General features: G+C 38.7%; 1 protein-coding gene across 1 annotated transcript in view; it reads left to right on the top strand.

The window, feature by feature from the left end:
• Positions 1 to 23,684, top strand: part of LOC124555471 (F-box/LRR-repeat protein 15-like) — a 69,145-nt gene that overhangs the window by 10,204 nt on the left and 35,257 nt on the right. Inside the window, exon 2 of the mRNA XM_047129393.1 lies at positions 16,088 to 17,624. Within this exon, the coding sequence (XP_046985349.1) occupies positions 16,097 to 17,624 (1,528 nt within the window). The 5' untranslated portion in view covers positions 16,088 to 16,096. The remainder of the gene's footprint in view (positions 1 to 16,087; positions 17,625 to 23,684) is intronic.

The raw sequence follows: 23,684 nt of genomic DNA, 5'->3' as shown, positions 1-23,684 counted from the left end.
ATAAAAGTAGCAGCCAGTCATTATTTCTTTCATCATTAGATAGTAAACTTGTTTTAACTGTTACACACACACACACACACACACACACACACACACACACACACACACACTCCATAGACTTCTTGCTGCCCCTCCCTTCATTTGGTCTGTTCATCACATTCACCAGTTTGTCTATATGACATAGCAGCCTGTGCCATTACTCATTTTTGGCACACACATTCACATAGTTTTAATATAAGATTTACTTGTTCAGGATCTCTTTAGATATGCATGGGAATTGTATCGATATAGTCATAAAATGTCACAAATTTTTATACAGAATTTTTTGCACAGTTATGAATTCTCGCTAACTTGTTTGGACTCTGTTATCTGACGATGGTCTAAGAAGCCAAATGGCAGTTCATAGCAAACTAATAAATATTATTGTGGGACATTAATGCTTCGTAGTAAAGTTATTAATTGAAAAATGGTTTGCGATAAATTGGAATCACCAAATGATTGTAAGAGGGTTAATCAAATGAAGGCCAGAATACACCAGAAAACTTAGAGACATTTATGGTTAATCAAAGGGAAACAAGAAAGTTGATGGCTTAATATGCTGTAGATCATGTAAGAAATGGAGCATCATCTCCAGTGGGACAAGAATAATGTAGGAAATTGACCATGTCTTCTTTTAAGGTACTGTCCTGGAATTGACCTTCTAAAGACATAACACTGAATTTACCAGCAACCACTGTCCTCCAAATTGTCCTGAAAAATGAGTGTTTCACTGCAACCTTTAAAACCATTTTCAGGTAAGGTTTTCTTCCCTCTTTCTCTGCTTCAGTATTGTGAATTGAACTCTGATTGGATAGAGCCGAGAGAAATTAGATTGCTAAAACAAATCAAGCTGCATAATTTAACTGTCTTCAGAGTTCTTGATTAGACTTGGTTTTCTTCCAAATTGAATCAGTTGCATTTGGTTGGTATACTTTCCTGCCTTATATCGATGCCAAACACAAACATACCTCAGATAAGTAAAAACAGCCCTCCCTGTCAGTTCACTCTGTCGCCACTTCTAATCATGTATACAGCTTCTCCAGATTCCTGTCTTTGTCCCTCTGAATTTTGATACTATCTAAACCCAAATTTTTTTGCTTCTTTATTAATCATTTATCAGGTGAGGTGGTGCAGGGATAATGGCACAGGACTCTTATTTAGGAGGGATTTTCAGATCTTTATTTCACCATCTGGATGTAGATATTCTGCAGTGTTGAGGATACTTACGTCAATGATGAGTAGGTTGCCACATCAACTCGTCACTTGCTGTTAAAAAATTGTTACTTACCAAAACCTTTTGGGCACTGCCCATCATCAGATCATCTACCAAAGAAAAGCAAAGAGCTATAAACACAAGCACAATTGATAAAAGTCAATCAGAATGAATTTACAAAAGGTGTTGCAAAGAATTCTTAAAAAGCAGATGCACCAAAGAAAAACAGTCTTCATATAAAGTATGGAGTCATATGTGTCAGCATCAGTACTCAGCTGCTACTTGCCGTTCCATTCTGCAACACTTTGGACAGTATAACCCTCTCTTGCAGTTTGATGATTCTGTAATTAAAGAAGTGGTAGGAGTTGTCATCAATCTGAAGACTGATTTGAACAGCATCGTGCTGTACTAGGCATGTTCCTATTTGAGATGTTATGTTATTGCCTTCCATTGGCATTTGAACTGACTCATCCAGCCAGTTAGAGGGGGGATCTGCAGTTTAATGTGGACTGAGAACCATAGTGCAGCTTGGCAATTCCCACAGAAGCAAACATTGCCAAAGGTGAAAGAACTGGTGACACACACAAATCCTAGGTCGATTGGGGATCAAACCCAATTCATTGTAACTTTCCACTGGTTTCATTTCATATGCCCTCAAATTGCACAATCTAGCAGTTGAAGCACCATTGTATTTACAGGCAGAGTACTTCAGTCAGTTTTAGATCTTTCCAACAGCTACAGGAATGGGGGGGGGGGGGGGGGAAATCTTGTCCTCATGTCACGAATGTTTGTGGAAATTTGGTGTAAGGGAGTACATAATGAAACATGTTTAAAATAATTTTTCTAGAATTTTTAACCAAAACTACAGTTAGGTGGCCATTTTGAAATGTCATTTTCACAAACTGGGATCAATCCATACAGAGTGATCCAGTACTGGTTGCTTGACCATCTCAGAAAAATTTTATATTTGCTGGGTGAATTCCCCAATGTTTAGTAGTCACAAAAATATAAAAAAAATTGTTTGTTATTTTGAAGTGGCGGCCATATTTGTTCCAGGCTGCATGCATTTTTCATATTTGCAAGCATCTACATTTTTTACAATTATTCGGTAGTGGATTGTCCTAAACCTTTCAGATAAAATTCATTTAGTTCAACACACTCTGGGCTACAAATTAACATTATCGTCACTTAGCGGAATGCATTCTTTAATATATTTTTAGTAGTTCAAAGTTATCTGCCACAAAGTAAAAAAACTCAATTTTTGAACAGTAGTTTTCCAAAGAAAGATTAATTTCTCAGCCTTAATATTTTTTGTGCTATTACACTGTATAGTATAGTTACTTTTTATAGAGTATCAATGGTGAACAATGTACACTTAAAAAATACACTATTTTAAAAAATGGATTTTTTAATTTTTCCATTTTGCAGCCTGCAGTATCTTTGTTGGGGGACCAGATAAAAATCTGAAAATCTCACAGGTAATAGACCTTTATTATATCAAACTTCAGTATAAATTTCAACTTTGAGATTAATTTGTAAGTTATGGAAAACAGATTACAAACACAAGTCAAAAATATGTTTTTTATCTGCGATATCTGGTAGGCTAATCAAATAAAGTATACCAATTGCATAATGTAACACACCACATTACACTACCTAATGATTATTTGTTGAAACAATGGTGTGGTAATTGTTTCAGCAGGCTAACAATGGCATCTGCAAACATATGCAAGTCAGATTATTGTCTTCCCCCTTACACCAACAATTGTCTACTCACAATTCCTTAGGTAGAAGTTCTTGAAGTGTGCACTTGAAAAATGGTGTCTCAGTGTTCTGTTGGTGTTATCATTAATGAGGAATGTCATAAGTGTGTATGGAGTGTATCCTAAAGACATTACTTTAATCGAAGATTACAGTGAAGAAGGAAAAAAGTGTTGTTTTACCTAAGAGACTGCCCAGAGGTCAAATCAGCATGGAAGTTCCATGAAATGAAATACTTAAAAAAATTTCATCACTTTCTTGGTCAGTCTTGTATGGGCCCTTTTGAGAAACATTAGAAACCTATAACAAAAGTACTAGCCTATAACAAAAGGACTGCGAGAAATAACATTTGATCATTATTCTAAAAATAAAAGCCCTTTTGTCAATCTCATACCAGGAAAATCATTGTGTTCAACATGTTAGGGAAGATATTTGTAATTCACAAGAGAAAGAATAGTGGAACCTCAGATACAGAATTTTGTGACTTATCAGCAACCATTAAGAAAGTAGATACAACTTGTGAAATGCTGGGTATATCGCCTGCTAGTAAAATTAGAAAACTGAGTCAAGATAAAAGACAAAGTGCTTTGAATACAAAAATTGAGAAAGTGGCAGCTACAGTCAAAAAGAATTTGGAAATTTCATTTCAAAATACAATTTGTACTAAAACAGATGGAAGTTCTAAAACTTGACCAACAGAATATGATGATTTGATAGAAAAACCAAAAATTAAATGCAGTACTTCAAAGAAAGAGGATAAAATTATCAGTTTACTGCCGAATTCTTGGAGTCGAACAAAAGTTTGTGATGAATTTAATGCGTCAGAACGTCTTGTTAAGTTAACAAGGCAATTAGTAAAAGAATGGAATTTTACCAGCATTACAAAAGAAAAGTGAATCTAATTTGGCAGATGAAAACACAATCAATAAAGTTAGTAAGTATTATGATGATGACAATAAGAGCCATTTGATGTCTGGCAAAAGAGACTGTTTTTCTGTGAAAGAAATTGGTTCTAAGATACACAAGACAAAAAAGGTTAATATTGTGTGATTTAAATGAACTATTCACTGAATTAAAAAAAAAAAGAAAAGTCCTGACATTAAAATTGGAAGATGCGAGTGAGACCAAGATGGTGTATTGTTGCAGGGGCATCTGGCACCCATAATGTTTGTGTTTGTTTGTTTGTATCATCAGAACGTAAAGTTGATGATAGATGGGGCCAATCTTAGAATTGACCTTTTGGAAGTTACAGTATGCAATATTGACAGTTGCAATTCTATGATCAAGGTAAAATGTGAAGATTGTCCAGCCAAACAAGCCTTACTTGACATGTTTGAAGAACCTGAAGATGATTTGATGCCTGACACTATAAAATACAAACAATGGGTGAGACGAGACAGAACTGAAATGGTGACAGTCATAAAATCACGAGAAGATTTTTTGAAGTTTTAGCCACTAACCTTGAAAATCTGAAAATGCATCATTTTATTGCAAAATCTCAAGGTAAATTTTTAAAGACAAGAAGCAAACCTTGGCAGCTGATGAATGCTTAGTTCTTGCTGACTGTTTGGAAAATTATTCCTTTGTTGTTCAAGATGAAGTGCAAGGGCGCCACTGGGTAAACAAACAGGCCATTGTTCATCCATTTGTATTCTATTATAATTATGAACATAAACTACTAAGCCACAGCTTTTGTGTCATAAGTGACTACCTTGAACACAACACTGCAGCAGTGCACATTTTTCAACTAAAGTTAACAAAGTACATTAAACAGCACCACCCTTCCATAAAAAACTGATTTACTTTTTCGGATGGGGCAGCAAGTCAATATAAAAACAAAAACAAAATTATTAACATCGCCTTTCATAAAGAAGATTTTGGGTTTGATGTAGAATGGCACTTTTTCGCTTTGTGCCATGGGAAGAATGCTTGTGATGGTGTCGGGGGTACAACAAAGCAAGCTGTCACAAAAGCAAGTCTGCTGTAGACCGATGACAATCATAACACATCAAGAAATGTTTGAATTCTGTAAAAAAATGTATCGAAGGAAGTACCTATGTTTTTGTACAATGTGAGGAAATACAAGCAGTCTGACAGTTTCTTGAAGGAAAAGTCCAACTCTTGTCAGAAGATTAAAGGCACTCAATCTTTTAATTGTTTAGTACCCCATTCACACAACTTACTGAAGTGAGATCAGATCAACTTTGCCTGATAGTGAACTTCATTAGTGTGAAAAACTTGTACAACTGCTTCATCAAAGTAAAAACATAAGTGTCTTGTGTTTACTATGAACAGTGGTGGATTGGCAAAGTTGATAATATTGACTGTGAAAACCAAGATGTACGTGTTGTATTTTATTGCCCTCCATGACCAAGGACATCTTTTAAAAAAACTGAGAAACATGAAGTTTGGGCGCCACTTAAAAATGTACAATGGAAGCTGTCTCCCGTGGAATTTACAGCTGTGACTGGATGAACTTAAAATCTAACACCCAAACTGAATGAACAAATTTCTCAATGTACTAAAACAAATGATGAGAACAATATAATGTAATTAGTAGTCTTATTTTCATTAAAAAAAGTGAGTAATCATAGATGTAATTAAATTATATACTGTAACTGATACATTTTATTCCATAAGCCTAGATATTGCAGATGTTAAAAAAATGTATTTTTGACTTGTGTTTGTAATTTTTTTTCCATAACTTCCAATTGAATCTCAAAGTTGAAATTTATACTGAAGTTTGATATCATAAAGGTCTATTATATGTGAAATTTTAAGATTTTTATCTGGTCCCCCAACAAAGATATTGCAGGCCACAAAATGAAAAAAATCCATTTTTAAAATAGTGTAATTTTTTAAGTGTATGCTGCTCACCATTGATACTGCTTAAAAAGTAAATATACTATACAGTGTAATAGCACAAAAAATATTAAGGCTGAGAAATTAATCTTTCTTTGGAAAACTACTGTTCAAAAATTGAGTTTTTTTAATTTGTGGCTGATAACTTTCAACTGTTAAAAATATATTAAAGAATACATTCAGCTAAGTGATAATGCTGATGATTTGTAGCCCAGAATGTATTGAACTAAATGCATTTTATCTGAAAGGCTTATGACAATCCACTACTGAATAACTGTAAAAAATGTAGATGCTTGCAAATATGAAAAATGCAAGCAGCCTGGAACAAATATGGCTGCCACTTCAAAATAATAAACAATTTTTTTACATATTTTTGTGACTACTTAACATTGGGGAATTCACCTAGCAAATATAAAATTTTTCTGAGATGGTCAAGTAACCAATTATTTTTTTCTTGGACCACTTGGCATGGATTGACCCACTGGCATTGAGTGACAATTTGGAACCATATTAACCTTTTTATTAGTGAATCAGTTTTATTCAGTTAAGTCACTGGAAATATAAAAGGATCAACTATGATAGACAGTTATTAAAATGCAGGAATTATGCAGACAAATGTTTACAATTCTGTAATGAAAGTCATTTCTACAAATTTTTATTTGTAAATTTCAGAAATTCTTTTCACAGACATCATGAGTTTCACCATCTTAATTTTTTTCATATAATGCCTACTATCATATTTCTAGACATAAAAAATCAGAAGGACGTACATTCTGTTTAGTGCACTAAACCTCAGCATGAAGTGACGATGAAAAACTGAGATAGGTCCGCTTGCTGTCATGAATTTGACCTTTTGTATATCTAAGTTCTTCACTGATCTCAAAAACATTTTCCAAGCCACCATTTGTTATCATAGATAACTGTGATGAATGTTCTTCTTTAATAGTGATAGGGGCCGTGCTGTGAGCTCAAAGATTAAACTGTATGAGTTAAGTAGATTATGAAACACTGTCCCAGGGATGGTAAAACCAGATTCATATTGTTTTTGTAACATATTTGTGAATTATTATATCTCATCTTTCATAAGATAGGATGTTTGTATTCCTGGAACATGAGTATAGGCAAATGTAAGCAGACCTTTTGGACTTAAAAAGGTGATTTTCATATGGATGCTGTAAACCTGCTCTTGTGGCTAAATGGTAATATTACCACCAACACCCTGACATGCATTTTTGCCATGACTAGTGGCAAAAAATTCCATTCTACAGTGGCCCTGTGATCTCGCTTGTAATGGCACAAAAATGATGCATCTCCTGGATTGCAAAGAAGTTTCTGTAAAAGTTCAGTGTATGGTTCTCTTAAACGTGCAGTTTGCATTATCAGTTTTACAATTTTGATAAATGATTAAACATACATTGTGCACTCCACTACTGTTTACAGTAACACGTTGTTTTGGGGGAAGTTCACAAAACTATGTAAAATCAATTTTATCAGAAGGATATTTTTCTGTGAAAGTAAGTACACATCTTCAGATTATGCAAAATGTGTCCTTTGCTTATCTATCTTTTGTTATTTTCTGAAGGGGCAGACACAATCTCATTTGTTACCAGAAATTCACCTTACACCATTGAAATAATAAAAAGCCCGGACATATTTTTCCATGTGCTTACCAATTTTGTTTACCAGTTTATATGTTCCTTTTGACAAAATACCATCTTCATTTAGTAAAACCATTATTTCTTTACCATGTATTCACTGGTGTTAAAAAAGATTCGGAATTTTTCTTAACATCTGTAATTTGGTGTTAAAGCTATTGGCATGACTTCTGCTAAATTTCTCTTGAAGTTTTTTCATTGAATTGTTACAGTTTGCATTCAACATGCCATGATCTTCAGACACATTTTCCACTGGAACACAGTCCTGACGCTGTCTGCAGTTTTAATGCTAAGTGGTGAGACTTACATCAAATGTATTTAGGGCACTTGTCGGTGTTCTTCTATTGGTGACATTAAATGGTGAAGCTTCGTGTTTTTTAAGGATTGTAGAGGGATCTGTTGTATACTCTGGATGTTCGACTTCACAGTCATCCATCGCTGAAAAGCTATAAACACTGAGGTGACAAAAGTCATGGGATAGCGATATGCGCATACACAGATGGTGGTAGTTTTACATACACAAGGTAAAAAGAGGAGTGCACTGCTGCAGCTGTCATTTATACTGAGGTGATACATGTAGAAAGGTTTCCAACATGTTTATGGGTACAGAACGGGAATTAAGAGACTCTGAATGGGTAATGGTAGTTGGAGTTACATGCATGGGACATTCCGTTTTGGAAATTGTTAAGGAATTTAGTATTCCAAGATCCACAGTGTCAAGAGTGTGCTGAGAATACCAAATATCAGGTATTACATCTGACCATGGACAATGCATTGGCTGATGGCCTTCAAGTAATGACAGAGAACAGTAGTGTTTGCATAGTTGTCATTGGTAACAGACAAGCAACACTACCTGAAATAACGACAGAAATAAAATGTGAAATGTACAACGAATGGCAAATTTGACGTTAATGGGGTATGGCAGAAGAAAACTTACATAGATAGTTTAAAGGACATTGATCAGTTGTTGTAATAAAACTGAGAAACCATATGAGTGTCAAAAAACAGGATGTAAAGAAACTAAAGAGATGATGTTGATTGGGGGAAATCATACCAGGAGAATCCCATAAGGCAATAGACAGAAGCAAATCGATCCATTTAAGAGCTCTTGGTGAGTGGAGAGGTTTTCCCTTGGCTACCTATGTTAAGCTGATTGAATTGTTAGGATGCCACTATTGACTACACTGGGCTCTAAATGCATTGTTGTAGAAAAAAAAGAGTATATTTGAGAATGCTATGCATCTATGTTGTTGAAAGCTATTGATCAGAATGTCCAGAGTTTGTGATTGTGGTGACTTCCAGAGCCCAGGTAATCTACCGATAAAACCAAAGACCAAGAAACAAACTTCAAATTAATGAACAGTGAAATAATACAATATGCGAAAATGGCAGAAACAGTGGTGGTGGTACTAGAAGTAGTAGTAATGGAATAGAAATCGGTATTATCTTGGACTCAGCCATCACCAATTTGTAAGCAGTAGACTTGATAAATGGTGTCAGTAATGGAGATAAGGATATTCATATGTATTTATAGCATTGTTGTCTAATAACTGCGATTCATTTGACACTTTCCTCATAGAAAGGATATTAGAAAAGTTGCACATGTTTTATTGTTTTTCAGAGGTTTGTTTAACGCAGTAACATTTACTGTGTATTCTAGGGCAGAAATAGAAAAAGGCTTTAAGCTGTGAGGACATGTGGATCTATTTGTGCATTACAGCACAGAGTATTATCTATTAACAAAACCTGTTGAGGTGGAAAAATGAGATACGCAGTGGGTTTAGGCGAACACAACACTGAGGAACCTCACTGTGTACGTGATCCACATACTGTAGTGAAACATACAGAGTGACTGAAATTCCTTGCATTTTCTGGTCGAAATGTTTTGAGGCCACTTTGTTAAGGAATTTTAGCATCTTCGAGAATTATCCTACAGGGGACAGGGTCATCAGTGGAATCGTATTATTTGCAAATGATGTACCGCACATCATTTGTCCCTGTTGTCGCATACCTTTAAGCAATTCCTTTTATAGTTCATACGTCATGCAGTATTTCAGGTAAGCATGTGGTACAGCAACAGCAAAAGTCTCAAACTACCATATAAACACTTTCAACCTTTTAGGTTTTGAGGGTAAGACTCACTTGAATAATCCAAGAGCAAGAAAAAGCTGCTGCAATTGATCCCTGAGCTCAGTCCCACCAGTTTTACATAATTAGGCATATGGGACATCACAGGAGGATTTAAAGTATACACATTAAGCTGCTCATAGCAATTGTACTGAGACAGAAGTGTCTACAAACATGAGTACTTCAGTGGAAAGACTGAACACCATTTTGCCCAAGCTACCATCAGCCAAGATCCACCATGCAATCATTGATAGAGGTGGTTGGAATTTCAGCTAAGCCAAACCAGGTGGTATAGTGGTTAAGACATATTATTTGGGAAGGGTAGTGTTTCAATCACCATCCAGCCCCACACATTTAGGTTTTCTATCATTTCTTAACTTACAACTACAGATGTCAAGGTATTGCTTTTCAAAATGCAGGAATGCATTCCTACCCTGTCGTCCTCCAGTTGGAATTCACAGTCCATCTATGACAACAATGTTATTGGGAAGTGTTCAGCAACAATCTTCTTTCCGTCTAGTTCCAACATCAATAAAATATTGCAATTTTTTCCTTAAATTCAACTTGACTGTAGTAAGTATAGATGTTGTTGTTGTCTTCAGTCCAGAGACTGGTTTGATGCAGCTCTCCATGCTACTCTATCCTGTGCAAGGTTCTTCATCTCCCCGTACCTACTGCAACCTACATCCTTCTGAATCTGTTTAGTGTATTCATCTCTTGGTCTAAGATTTTTACCCTCCACACTGCTCTCCAATACTAAATTGGTGATCCCTTGATGCCTCAGAACATGTCCTACCAACCGATCCCTTCTGCTAGTCAAGTTGTGTCACAAACTTCTCTTCTCCCCAATCCTATTCAATACTTCCTCATTAGTTATGTGATCTACCCATCTAATCTTCAGCATTCTTCTGTAGCACCACATTTCAAAAGCTTCTGTTCTCTCCTTGTCTAAACCATTTATCGTCCACGTTTCACTACCATACATGGCTACACTCCGTACAAATACTTTCAGAAACTACTTCCTGACGCTTAAATAAATCTATACTCGATGTTAACAAAATTCTCTTCTTCAGAAACGCTTTCCTTGCCATTGCCAGTCTATATTTTATATCCTCTCTACTTCGACCATCATCAGTTATTTTACTCCCCAAATAGCAAAACTCATTTACTACTTTTAAGCGTCTCATTTCCTAATCTAATTCCTGCATCATCACCCGATTTAATTCGACTACATTCCATTATCCTCATTTTGCTTCTGTTGATGTTCATCTTATATCCTCCCTTCAAGACACCATCCATTCCGTTCAACTGCTCTTCCAAGTCCTTTGCTGTCTCTGACAGAATTACAATGTCATCGGCGAACCTCAAAGTTTTTATTTCTTCTCCATGGATTTTAATTCCTACTGCGAATTTTTCTTTCGTTTCCTTTACTGCTTGCTCAATATACAAATTAAATAACATCAGGGAGAGGCTACAACCCTGTCTCACTCCCTTCCCAACCACTGCTTCCCTTTCATGCCCCTCGACTGTTATAACTGCCATCTGGTTTCTGTACAAATTGTAAATAGCCTTTCGCTCTCTGTATTTTACCCCTGCCACCTTCAGAATTTGAGAGTATTCCAGTCAACATTGTTAAAAGCTTTCTCCAAGTCTACAAATGCTAGAAATGTAGGTTTGCCTTTCCTTAATCTATCTCCTAAGATGAGTCGTAGGGTCAGTATTGCCTCACGTGTTCCAACATTTCTACGGAATCCAAACTGATCTTCCCTGAGGTAGGCTTCTATCAGTTTTTCCATTCATCTGTAAAGAATTCATGTTAGTATTCTGCAGCTGTGGCTTATTAAACTGATAGTTCAGTAATTTTCACATCTGTCAACACCTGCTTTCATTGGGATTGGAATTATTATATTCGTCTTGAAATCTGAGGGTATTTCGCCTGTCTCATACATCTTGCTCACTAGATGGTAGAGTTTCGTTAGGCCTGACTCTCCCAAGGCTATCAATAGTTCTAATGGAATGTTGTCTACTCCCAGGGACTTGTTTGGACTTGGGTATTTCAGTTCTTTGTCAAACTCTTCACACAGTATCATATCTCCTATTTCATCTTCATCTACATTCTCTTCCATTTCTATAATATTGTCCTCAAGAATATCGCCCTTGTATAGACCCTCTATATACTCCTTGTGCCTTCCCTTCTTTGCTTAGAACTGGCTTTCTATCTGAGCTCTTGATATTCATGCACGTGGTTCTCTTTTCCCCAAAGGTCTCTTTAATTTTCCTGTAGGCAATATCTATCTTATCCCTAGTGATATGCACCTCCACATCCTTACATTTGTCCTCTAGCCATACCTGCTTAGCCATTTTGCACTTCCTGTCGATCTCATTTTTCAGACATTTGTATTCCTTTATGCCTGCTTCATGTACTGCATTTTTATATTTTCTCCTTTCGTCAATTAAATTCAATATCTCTTCTGTTACCCAAGGATTTCTATTAGCCTTCATCTTTTTACCTACTTGATCCTTTGCTACCTTCACTATTTCATTTCTCAAAGCTACCCATTCGTCCTCTACTGTATTTCTTTCTCCCCATTCTTGTTAATCGTTCCCTAATGCTCTCTTTGAATCCCTCAACAACCTCTGGTTCTTTCAGTTTATCCGGGTCCCATCTCCTCAAATTCCCACCTTTTTGCAGTTTCTTCAGTTTCAATCTACAGTTCATAATCAATAGATTGTCGTCAGTCCACATCTGCCCCTGGAAATGTCTTACAATTTAAATCCCGGATCCTAAATCTCTGTCTTACCATTATACAATCTATCTGATACCTTTCAGAATCTCCATGGTTCTTCCATGTATACAACCTTCTTTTATGATTCTTGAACCAAGTGTTAGCTATGTTTAAGTTACGCTTTGTGCAAAATTCTACCAGGCGGCTTCCTCTTTCATTCCGTACTCCCATTCCATATTCACCTATTAAGTTTCTTTCTCTTCCTTTTCCTACTATCGAGTTCCAGTCACCCATGACTATTAAATTTTTGTCTCCCTTCACTATCTGAATAATTCCTTTTATCTCATCATACATTTAATCAATCTCTTCGTCATCTCCGGAACTAGTTGGCACATAAACTTGTACTACTGTGGTAGGCTTGGGCTTTGTATCTATCTTGGCCACAATAATGCATTCACTGTACTGTTTGTAGTAGCTTACCCACATTCCTATTTTCCTATTCATTACTAAACCTAAACCTGCATTACCCCTATTTGAAACCCTGTGTTCACCTGACCAGAAGTCTTGTTCCTCCTGCCACTGAACTTCACTTATTCCCACTATATCTAACTTTAACCTATCCATTTCCCTTTTTAAATTTTCTAACCTACTTGCCTGGTTAAGGGAACTGACATTCCACGCTCCGATCCGTAGAATGCCAGTTTTCTTTCTCCTGATAACGTCGTCGTCCTGAGTAGTCCCCGCCCGGAGATCCGAATGGGGGACTATTTTACCCAAGAGGACACCATCATTTAACCGTACAGTAAAGGCTGCATGCCCTTGGGAAAAATTATGGCATTCCCCTTGCTTTCAGCTGTTTGCAGTACCAGCATGCCAAAGCCATTTTGGTTAGTGTTACAAGGCCAGATCAGTCAATCATCCAGACTGTTGCCCTGCAACTACTGAAAAGGCTGCTGCCCCTCTTCAGGAACCACGCGTTCGTCTGGCCTCTCAACAGATACCCCTCCATTCTGGTTGCAGCTACGGTATGGCTATCTGTATCGCTGAGGCACCCAAGCCCCCCACCAACGGCTAGGTCCATGGTAGATATTCTACCTAAAGTGACAAATTAAAATTTGTGCCAGACTGAGACTTTAACCTGGATTTCCAACTTACCATAAGTGGTTGCTGCACCGCTTAGGTTGTCTGAGCATACTCCTTGGACTGAACCAAACTTAGGTGGTACATTTGTATCTATTGTGTTTAAGTTGAATTTCAGGAATAAATTTAAATGTTTGAAACTGTAGTTCATCGTCAAATATAGATAAGTAGTGAAATATGTGACTGCTCGTTCTTTGTTGGGAAATTGTAGTGGACTACTGTCTTGTTTTAATCCTACGAACTGTGAACGCCACAACCATTTTTAATTCAGTTCCTCGTTAGTTTATGTGGAATAAATTAAATCCCTACTTTTCGGGAAATGGATAAAATTGGTGCAGCCCGATTCTATAGTACTTTGCAGTGAAAGGACTGTGTGGACAAGCAGGGTTGCCACAAGTTCTGGAAATCAGGGAATCTCAAATGTATCAGGGAAATTTGAAAGAAAAACTGGAAAAATCTCATTTTTGTCTCATTAGAGTGAAATTGTTTGTGAGGTGTCGTGCTTCGTTGCTGGCTAGGCGCAGTTGAGTAAGTGCGCCACTTCCCTACTCACTCATTCTTACTGCTTTTCCCCCTTACTACCCCTCCCCTCAACTTGCAGTCAGTGCTGCCACTGCTACTTGCTACTATCCTAGCAGCTGCTGATGACAGGCGGGGAGGTGTGAGGGGTGGTTTGTTTGGTTCTTATTATCTGAGGTAGTTGACACAGCAGCCAGACACAACGGTCATGTATCCATGAATTGTGTTTGAGTGATTCTGTGAGTGTGTTTGCGCGCTTGTTTTCTGACAAAGGCTATGGCCAAAAATTTAGTTGTGAGATTGTGATTGTCTTTTCTGTGTGCCTCTATGTGGCTCAGTTATCATCTTCACAGTGAGTTGCTACCTATCCTAATTGATTCTGAGTATTTGCACAAGTTATCTGTTACATGGGTGATCACTGTGGTCTCATTTCATCAATATGGTGTCTGTGACATGTGAATAGCTGGCCACACAAGTGGACTTCCATGACTGGCCAAAACCGCAGACCATTTGTGCGGGTATCTCTAATGGATCGGGCTTGCTGATCTGAAGCCCATAGTTTCCCACTAATGTGCGGGCCCTGCCTGTGCGACCTGGTCTCGCCAATCTGCTCGCAGGCCGGGTCTGTCTGTGTGTGGCGTAATTGGTGGATTTTTATGGTTTATCCATGGACCCAGAATTGTGGTGCTCCTTGACAGGCCAGAGGCCATGGGCATTGGGTGTCAGGAATTGCGACTGTCTTACCACAAGTACATTGAACAGTGTGGCATTTTATAGACATTTTATTTATTCTAGCACATTTTGGCACTTCGAAAGTAGTTTATATGCTAGTAAGTATGGATGATAAGAGGAAGAAAATTATGGCAGTCGCTGGCAGTTTGTACGCTATGTACTCATGTATTTCTTGAAAGAAAAATCACACAGTACCTGTAGAATAATAGACATAACACAGTGGGTAATAACTGATAGTAATGGACATAGTAGAACCAAAATTTTATTGGCAGTCACCTATAGTGTTGGTTTACACAATTCTTCCACACCTTATACATTTCTTTCAAGATGCCTACTTTTTTCTGTGGCTGTTTCTGAAAGCAGTGAAGGTATTTTAAATCTGTCTTGTAACAACAAAATGTGTTGTGCTTTATTTAAATAAAATAACAACAGTGGTCTTAATGAAACATATATACCGTTTGGCTTGCTTTGTCCATCCAAAAACAGTTAATTAAAAAAGATGTTGATGTTAGTACTTAAGATTTTCTCACTTGTTTAGAAATACAGAAGTCCGTTCATTTTTTTTTTTTTTTTTTTTTGCCAACTTATGTCTTTTCTTACCCTTGAGATCTCAAAATTTGTCAAGGAAAAATGCTAAAACTTTTCTGGAAACCAAGGAATTTTACTTGGGGAAACGTGTGGCAACCCTGATGAGATGGAAAAAAGGTTATTGATATTGAAGCCTGTGTTTTGTCTTGCTGGTTCACTCATAGTTGGTCAGTAAATGTATGTCATTGTTATCTGTCAGGAATGGTATAAAATATTTTCTGTGGAATTGAGAGTTAAACTACTACTTTTCACTCTTCTTCTTCTTCTTCTTCTTCTTGTTTGTTCCTGTTTTCCTGTACAGAATCACATTAGTGACAAAAGATCTTTTTTGTAAAATCTTGTATTTATTTAAATGCAGTTTTTAGTGCCTAATATGACCTAGCAATGAAAGAACTTACTGAAAAAATATGCAATTATTTGACAGTCAAGAAAAAAGAAGCTATGGATTAGCTGTATACTGAGATGCTGCACTGAAATAATAAAGTTTTGCAATTCCAATTTTAGTGTTGTTGCAACTAAAGTATTGTATGTACAATGTATTTATAATAACTGATTCTTCCATCACTATTTTGTAGAACTTCATAATTATAGATGAAAAGCACAATATTGTATATGTTCTGCAGTACAGAACATACACAATGTTCTGCCTTTTGTATTTGTAACATTCAGTATTACCTTAATGTTTTGGCACTGGTTCTAAAATAACTTTTTCTTCTTGATTACAGGTGTTAGAAATGTTCTCAACTCAGAAGACAGTGCATCATTTACCTAATGAAATATTGGAGAAAATATTTTCCCACTTGTCAGTTTATGAGCTGGCTCGAGCTGCAAATGTATGCAGGCGCTGGGCAGAATTGCTCCAGGACACAAGACTGTGGAAAGGGAAGAGATACGATGTTGAGGAAATTGAGAAAAAGGATGACATTTTATTAGTTGCAGGGGTCTGGCCTGCATTAATTTATCTTAATCTTGTTAAAGGAGATCGTTTCAGGATGTCATTGAATGTGGCTGGGGCATCTGTTGAGCTTCCAAACTTGACAGACAAGACAATACATTCCATAGTTGGTACCCTTATGACAAAAACTTTGTCAGTTGATGTTCGCCTTCTTGATGAAGGGCTAGAGAATTGTCTTGCAGTTCAGACTCAGAATTTACTTAGGCTTTCAGTGACAATACCTCCTGGTCCATTGAACCGAGACATGATCAAGCGTACAGAGTCCAGCTTGAAAGCATTGGCTCACACATTTTCCATAGGCGCTGTTCCATCTCTTCGCTCTTTGCGAATTAGTAGTGAGAGTGCAGCAGATGCTAAGTATGACAGCTGTGCTGGTAGTGAGGTTATTCTGTCATTGAGATCATGTCCAGAACTCAAGCAGCTAAGAATCTCTGGATGTACTTGTGTGTCTTGGAAAATGGTTGGTCGCAGAGACGAGTTACGTGTTTTGTCCGTTGTTCATTCAAAAATGAAGGAATTCTTAATCCATGAGCAATGTCAAAATTTGAGAGATATCACACTTGAGCATTGCCCCTTCTTGAAAAAAATACAGTTCTGGGCTAAGCACCATAATTTGAATTTGCAGTCGCTGCGCATCTGCAACACCAGCATAAATTCAGAGGCGCTGGAGTATGTGTGTAAAGCTGCACCTGGGCTTGATGTACTTGTTATTCAGTCTTGCCCTAAAATAACATTTACATCATTTGTTCGCCATTGCTTCAATCTGCAACATTTTGAACTGAGCAAATGGTCACCCGACGAGAAGTATTTCTATTTTGACCTTGCTCTGCTACCCTCAGGTCTGCGACATCTGTCGATGATGAATACAACAGTGCGTGAGGAACATATGGATCATATTTTGAAGCGACTGCCAATGCTGGAAACACTCAATCTGGGTGGTTGTGTGTGTATATCATCTGTATCTTTTCTTGAGCACTGCCCAGAGTTAGTTGACTTGAATCTGTCTGGCTTGTGCCAAGTCCCAGCTACATCATTTTCTGTTCTGGCAGAGTTGAGGAAACTGAGAAACCTCAATCTTCGAAACTGTTCTCTCAGCAGTAATCTCTTGTGTGGCATACTACAGAAGATGCCAAACCTAAAGAAACTAGATCTCTCTTGCATACAAACAATTGGTGACTTGTTTTTTGTCACAAAATGTCACAGCTTGCGCTGTTTGAACATGTCTCATTGCCCTCGTCTCTCACCAGACATCACAGAGTTGCGGCAACTGACTGATGTAAGGACATTGCGCATCTATGGAGTGCCAGGTTTGTGACTTTGTTATCTTATTTGGGCAGTGATAACTTGAACCAGTAAAAATTACCATAACTGCATGAGAACTGTATACTTTTAACTGCTTATTAAGTAATTTGATTTAATAAAATATGAGATTGCTTTTTTAGTGGTGGTTTATTTAGTTGTAGTTAATCTTTCAACCAATTTTAATTATGAGTAGACAACACAGAAGAGGTATATTTGATAAAGCCAAATACAGGGGAACTACATGTTATTTATCTTCAGTCTCCTGAAGAGTAGTGTTTGTTAGACTGTGTTGCGCAGTAAGCCCGTTGTGCTCAATTTCCATTTTTGTAATGTGGTTCTTGAAAAGTACGTAATATACCATATCTCTATCAAACTTATGCTGGCATTACCTGTCATGTTTATGTTACTATAAAAGACTAATATCGACAACAATACTATGGTATTCTGCTAAAGGTGTTATCTTCTACACTCCTGGAAATGGAAAAAAGAACACAGACACCGGTGTGTCAGATCCGCCATACTTGCTCCGGACACTGCAAGAGGGCTGTACAAGCAATGATCACACGCACGGCACAGCGGACACACCAGGAACCGCGGTGTTGGCCGTCGAATGGCGCTAGCTGCGCAGCATTTGTGCACCGCCGCCGTCAGTGTCAGCCAGTTTGCCGTGGCATATGGAGCTCCATCGCAGTCTTTAACACTGGTAGCATGCCGCGACAGCGTGGACGTGAACTGTATGTGCAGTTGACGGACTTCGAGCGAGGGCGTATAGTGGGCATGCGGGAGGCCGGGTGGACGTACCGCCGAATTGCTCAACACGTGGGGCGTGAGGTCTCCACAGTACATCGATGTTGTCGCCAGTGGTCGGCGGAAGGTGCACGTGCCCGTCGACCTGGGACCGGACCGCAGCGACGCACGGATGCACGCCAAGACCGTAGGATCCTACGCAGTGCCATAGGGGACCGCACCGCCACTTCCCAGCAAATTAGGGACACTGTTGCTCCTGGGGTATCGGCGAGGACCATTCGCAACCGTCTCCATGAAGCTGGGCTACGGTCCCGCACACCGTTAGGCCGTCTTCCGCTCACGCCCCAACATCGTGCAGCCCGCCTCCAGTGGTGTCGCGACAGGCGTGAATGGAGGGACGAATGGAGACGTGTCGTCTTCAGCGATGAGAGTCGCTTCTGCCTTGGTGCCAATGATGGTCGTATGCGTGTTTGGCGCCGTGCAGGTGAGCGCCACAATCAGGACTGCATACGACCGAGGCACACAGGGCCAACACCCGGCATCATGGTGTGGGGAGCGATCTCCTACACTGGCCGTACACCACTGGTGATCGTCGAGGGGACACTGAATAGTGCACGGTACATCCAAACCGTCATCGAACCCATCGTTCTACCATTCCTAGACCGGCAAGGGAACTTGCTGTTCCAACAGGACAATGCACGTCCGCATGTATCCCGTGCCACCCAACGTGCTCTAGAAGGTGTAAGTCAACTACCCTGGCCAGCAAGATCTCCGGATCTGTCCCCCATTGAGCATGTTTGAGACTGGATGAAGCGTCGTCTCACGCGGTCTGCACGTCCAGCACGAACGCTGGTCCAACTGAGGCGCCAGGTGGAAATGGCATGGCAAGCCGTTCCACAGGACTACATCCAGCATCTCTACGATCGTCTCCATGGGAGAATAGCAGCCTGCATTGCTGCGAAAGGTGGATATACACTGTACTAGTGCCGACATTGTGCATGCTCTGTTGCCTGTGTCTATGTGCCTGTGGTTCTGTCAGTGTGATCATGTGATGTATCTGACCCCAGGAATGTGTCAATAAAGTTTCCCCTTCCTGGGACAATGAATTCACGGTGTTCTTATTTCAATTTCCAGGAGTGTAGTTTTGAACAACACTCTTCTGGTAGTAAAAAAAAATATCACAGTAGCTATCTTAACAGTTAATATTATGCAGTTCCTATACCTAAAGAATTTGAAGGCCGAAGGCTTAAGGTGTCTCAATGTCTTGAAATGTATGTCACAGGTCATGGGAAGCAGGTGGAATGTATCTGCTTTTTGGGTCTGGATATACAATCTCAGTTTAGGGTTTGTCTATGCAATTAAACTAAAACAATGCTCACCAGATACCAAAAAGGGCACAGAAGGCTTTGAATACACCAGCTATTTGGCCTTTTTGATGAGGCTTTGATGCTGATACCCCATCACTTGGCAGCTAGTGGCAGTTTCTTTTGATATGTCATTCACGCAGTATACTGTTGTTCTCCCTGTCGTCAGCATTCCATGTCATTGATTACCTACAAGTTGAGTGAAACTTCAAAAAATGGCCACAAGCAATACAAATTTTAGACATTAGCAAAGCAGGACTTAGTGCATACTTCGTGCTTCACTGAAGTCAGTCATTCATCTTTGTTGCTGATTAGGAACAGTTTTATTTTAATGTTTTTTTAAGCTTCATAAGGAGTTGTGTTCTACGTGTAAGATCAGCTATCTTCACAGAAATGTGCATGCAAGCTGGTTCACTGTGATGCCATAGTGACAGGATGGCATTCAGCCCATGACATGCACGTGATGACAAGGAGGGCATGTTTGTAAGAAACTACTACTTCATCTATATTTTTGACCACTCTTGAGGTATCTGTTGACTGGTTGTACAAGAGAAACAAACAACCTGAAATTCTTAGATTCTCAGGATCTAACGTCCTCACCTGCAGATATTAATCATATTTTAACCACCTTTCCTCTGTACAGGTATTCAACGTTTAGCCAATATGAAAAGCAACACAGCAGTTACTCACTGTCAGTGTATCAGAGTAGTAGGAGCTAATACCTGGGCATGCTTTATAAGACTGCACTGTTCGCAATTTAGTTGTACTACATATAATTTTGTACTTTCAAACATTACAACAGGTCGGTAGTAGTGTCAGTCGGGAGGGTGAGGAAAGTGAAGGAGTCTCCTAAGTCAAACTCTTTTCTACCCTCTGCAGGGAGCATTTCATACAAGCTTGGTCATATTTTGAAGAAATATGGTGTTCAATGTGTGATCAGATTTTCTCCCAAGGTAAGAACTCTTTCAAGGTATGCAAAGGACAATCTGAGTCTACAAAATGTAGAAGTCTATCAGATCCCTTGAGTTGCCACTTTGCCTATATTGGTCAGTCTGCTTTTTCTCTGGTAAAAGAGCACAGGGATAGTTTCTCACTCCTTCATTTTTGTGCTGTCAGTACATAACGGTGGTAGTTCTGTCTGGCTGGCAGTGGCATTAGTGTTGATTATGTATAGTATATTTTCCTGTACCAACTCCAATATGGTCTTGGCCTGTGCAGCTCCACCCTATCCTTTGTTAGTTTATATCGTGGAGTGTCGCCAGCTTTGGGCATCAAAAATTGTAGGTGGGTAGACGGTGTGTTACCTGTTGAAACATTCACAGTTTTATATGAATTTCCTCGTCCTTATTCCCATTAGTTATTAGAATAGCATATACACTGGGAAATGCATAAAGAGAATACCAAATAACAGACAACTTGAGTGTTTGATTTCAATAAGTATTTTATTACTGTTTATTTAATTTAGTGACATAATTGTTCCTGTATAACAGTTACTCTGTCAAACAAAAATAAAATTCGGGTTGCGAGATGGTGGTTTTGCTCAGGGCAGTATCCTGGCTGTTTCGGTGTGCGTTTCCTCTGTTCTTTCATAGCAAAGGGTCCGAATGGTTGCTTCGGTATTAGCAATGATATCCTTCGGGGATGACAGCAAAATTCGCTCCTGTTTGAAAGACATATTCTTTCTCTTTGGTCAATTGTCATTGAGTGAGTTTGACCACTGTGCCTGACATGTTGGGAATCACCTTGTTAGTCTGCTTCCGCATCTTGTAAACGTTTTCTTCTGTCGCTCAGTGTAGCGCTAGAGTTTGTTCTGCATGTTACTGTGAGCGATGATGTCCGTCTTTTTCCACTCATCTCGATGCATTCTGCTACTTAGTTCATAGAAAATGTTCAGAAGTTCCTCATCCGTTCTTGCCAAGTACCTCCATGTTGTATGAATTTGCTCACAAACAAAAGTTCTTTCCATTCTGTCATAGATTCGGTGTGCTTGGGCATTGGTGAATAGGCGCTTACATTTCAAGGAATTCGGTGTACCCTATGGGAAGACTGACACATATATGAAGTACTCAGGACATTTGAGATGTTGAAGAAACTAAAACTTGCATGAAACATCATCTTGATCAGCTTTGATGATGTTTCTTTGTTTATGAAAGTGCCACCCAGTGACTTTGGGTACACTGTGGAGAAATCGGAACAAGACACGGGGCAGCAGCTCCGACATAACTTGGATTGAAGGCTTTGGCAGCAGGTATGGAGAACTTGAATGAGGTGTGGAGTGGATACTTGGATGCAATTCAGTGTAAAACAGCCCTGGGACAATGGATGCTCCAATTTAAGGATTGATGATGGCAGTCAGTGCTATGGCCTGGAGTGACTGTGCGGCATTCTTCATAGCTACAAAGGAAGAATGTTTCCACAATGATTGGCAGACGAGCATCTGTGCTCACGATTGCAGTGCTAACTGCAGTGCCACTAGCTTGTGGTGAAGCTGGCACCACGTATTACCATGATGGTTGAAGGAGATGCTGCAAATACTATGGGCTAATGTTTTGCATCTACATGGTGCAACATGGAGAGATGGTAGCCAACAATACACATCTGTGTTGTGTACCAGGAAATCCCATATCAGAATTGTTATTCCAGATTTCCATTGCTCTGATAGCATGAAGTTTTTCGTGTTACCCTCCAGCCTAATGATGTCGCTATTTCATTTCTGTCACTTACTCCAAACAGTTCATATAGGTCACATAGTTTGTCATGCACTTCAGCATCGTAATGTCTTCCTCCATTGTGGAATGTAATTTTTTATGGGACTTAACAATTTTTGGGGGGTCGGGCTTAATGCTGTAAAACACCCTTTCATACTCTTGGCCTTACATACCAGATGTAGTGTCAGAACACGGTAGTGTTTTGTATAGTTTCCTCCTGATTTTATGTATGTAGATTAGAATCTTGTACATTGTCTATTTATGTATGATCTGGATATTTTCTTGCCCTGGTAAGAAGGTGAATTTTTTAAATTGAATATTAATGCTTTTGGCTTCAGTTGCTATAGTTCTCAACTAAATAGATGGATTAATCCATGGAATAGATTTAGTCATCCATCAGAAAACATCACAATTTAGGTGATAGCTGCAGGGAAATAAACAACATTATGTCTCAAGTTTTTAAAATCACTGGTCAAATGTGACTGACAGTGTCGGACATACAATTTATGCAAATGAATGACATTGTTACCTAATGTCTTGGAAACATAGTCAGAAAAAATGCTTACAATAAAAGCATAATTTTGTATCAATGGAGAGATTATTGAAATTGGGAGTTGAAGTAAAAGAAAGAAAAGTAGGGGACAATGATGGTAAAATATATAAAAGTGTACTAGATAATTCCAAAAATAAAGTAGGTGTCACATAAAGTCTCTTCAATAATAAAGATGAAGGGAAGGATATGATATCTAGGCAAAGATGAGTTGTTTTTTTTGGGGGGGGGGGGGCAGAGATCAAAGATGAGCAACGTGAGGACAATCTTAGAGACCAACTACAATCTGAAGGGGCAATGCATATATTTGAGTATGTAAAAGTTGTGATCAGAACAGGAAAGAATTTTGTGTCTTGGAGTTCCTGCATGGCACTTTTGAATGAAGAGCACAATGATAGTTAAGACTCTTGATTGTCTCTTGCAACAATTAACTTTCCTTCAGGACATTATTATTCTTCCCCTCGACCCTTTCTGTCAGGTCAGCATTGAGTTCGTGATAAGCTGGGTCAGATAGTAAACTGTGCATCTTTTGAACAAAATCCTGCTTGTACAACACAACTGTAGCGTTGCTCTTGGCCACAGTTAAGATAACAATATCAGGACATCCCCCTGCGGGTCGGGGGTAAGAATAGGCCCGAGGTATTCCTGCTTGTCGTAAGAGGCGACTAAAAGGAGTTTCAACCGTTTCGGCCTTCC

This window comes from Schistocerca americana, chromosome X (genome assembly GCF_021461395.2).
Source record: "Schistocerca americana isolate TAMUIC-IGC-003095 chromosome X, iqSchAmer2.1, whole genome shotgun sequence".
Classification (NCBI taxonomy): domain Eukaryota; kingdom Metazoa; phylum Arthropoda; class Insecta; order Orthoptera; family Acrididae; genus Schistocerca; species Schistocerca americana.
Note: the sequence above shows the minus strand (reverse complement) of the source record. Positions and strands in the feature narration are given on the sequence as shown.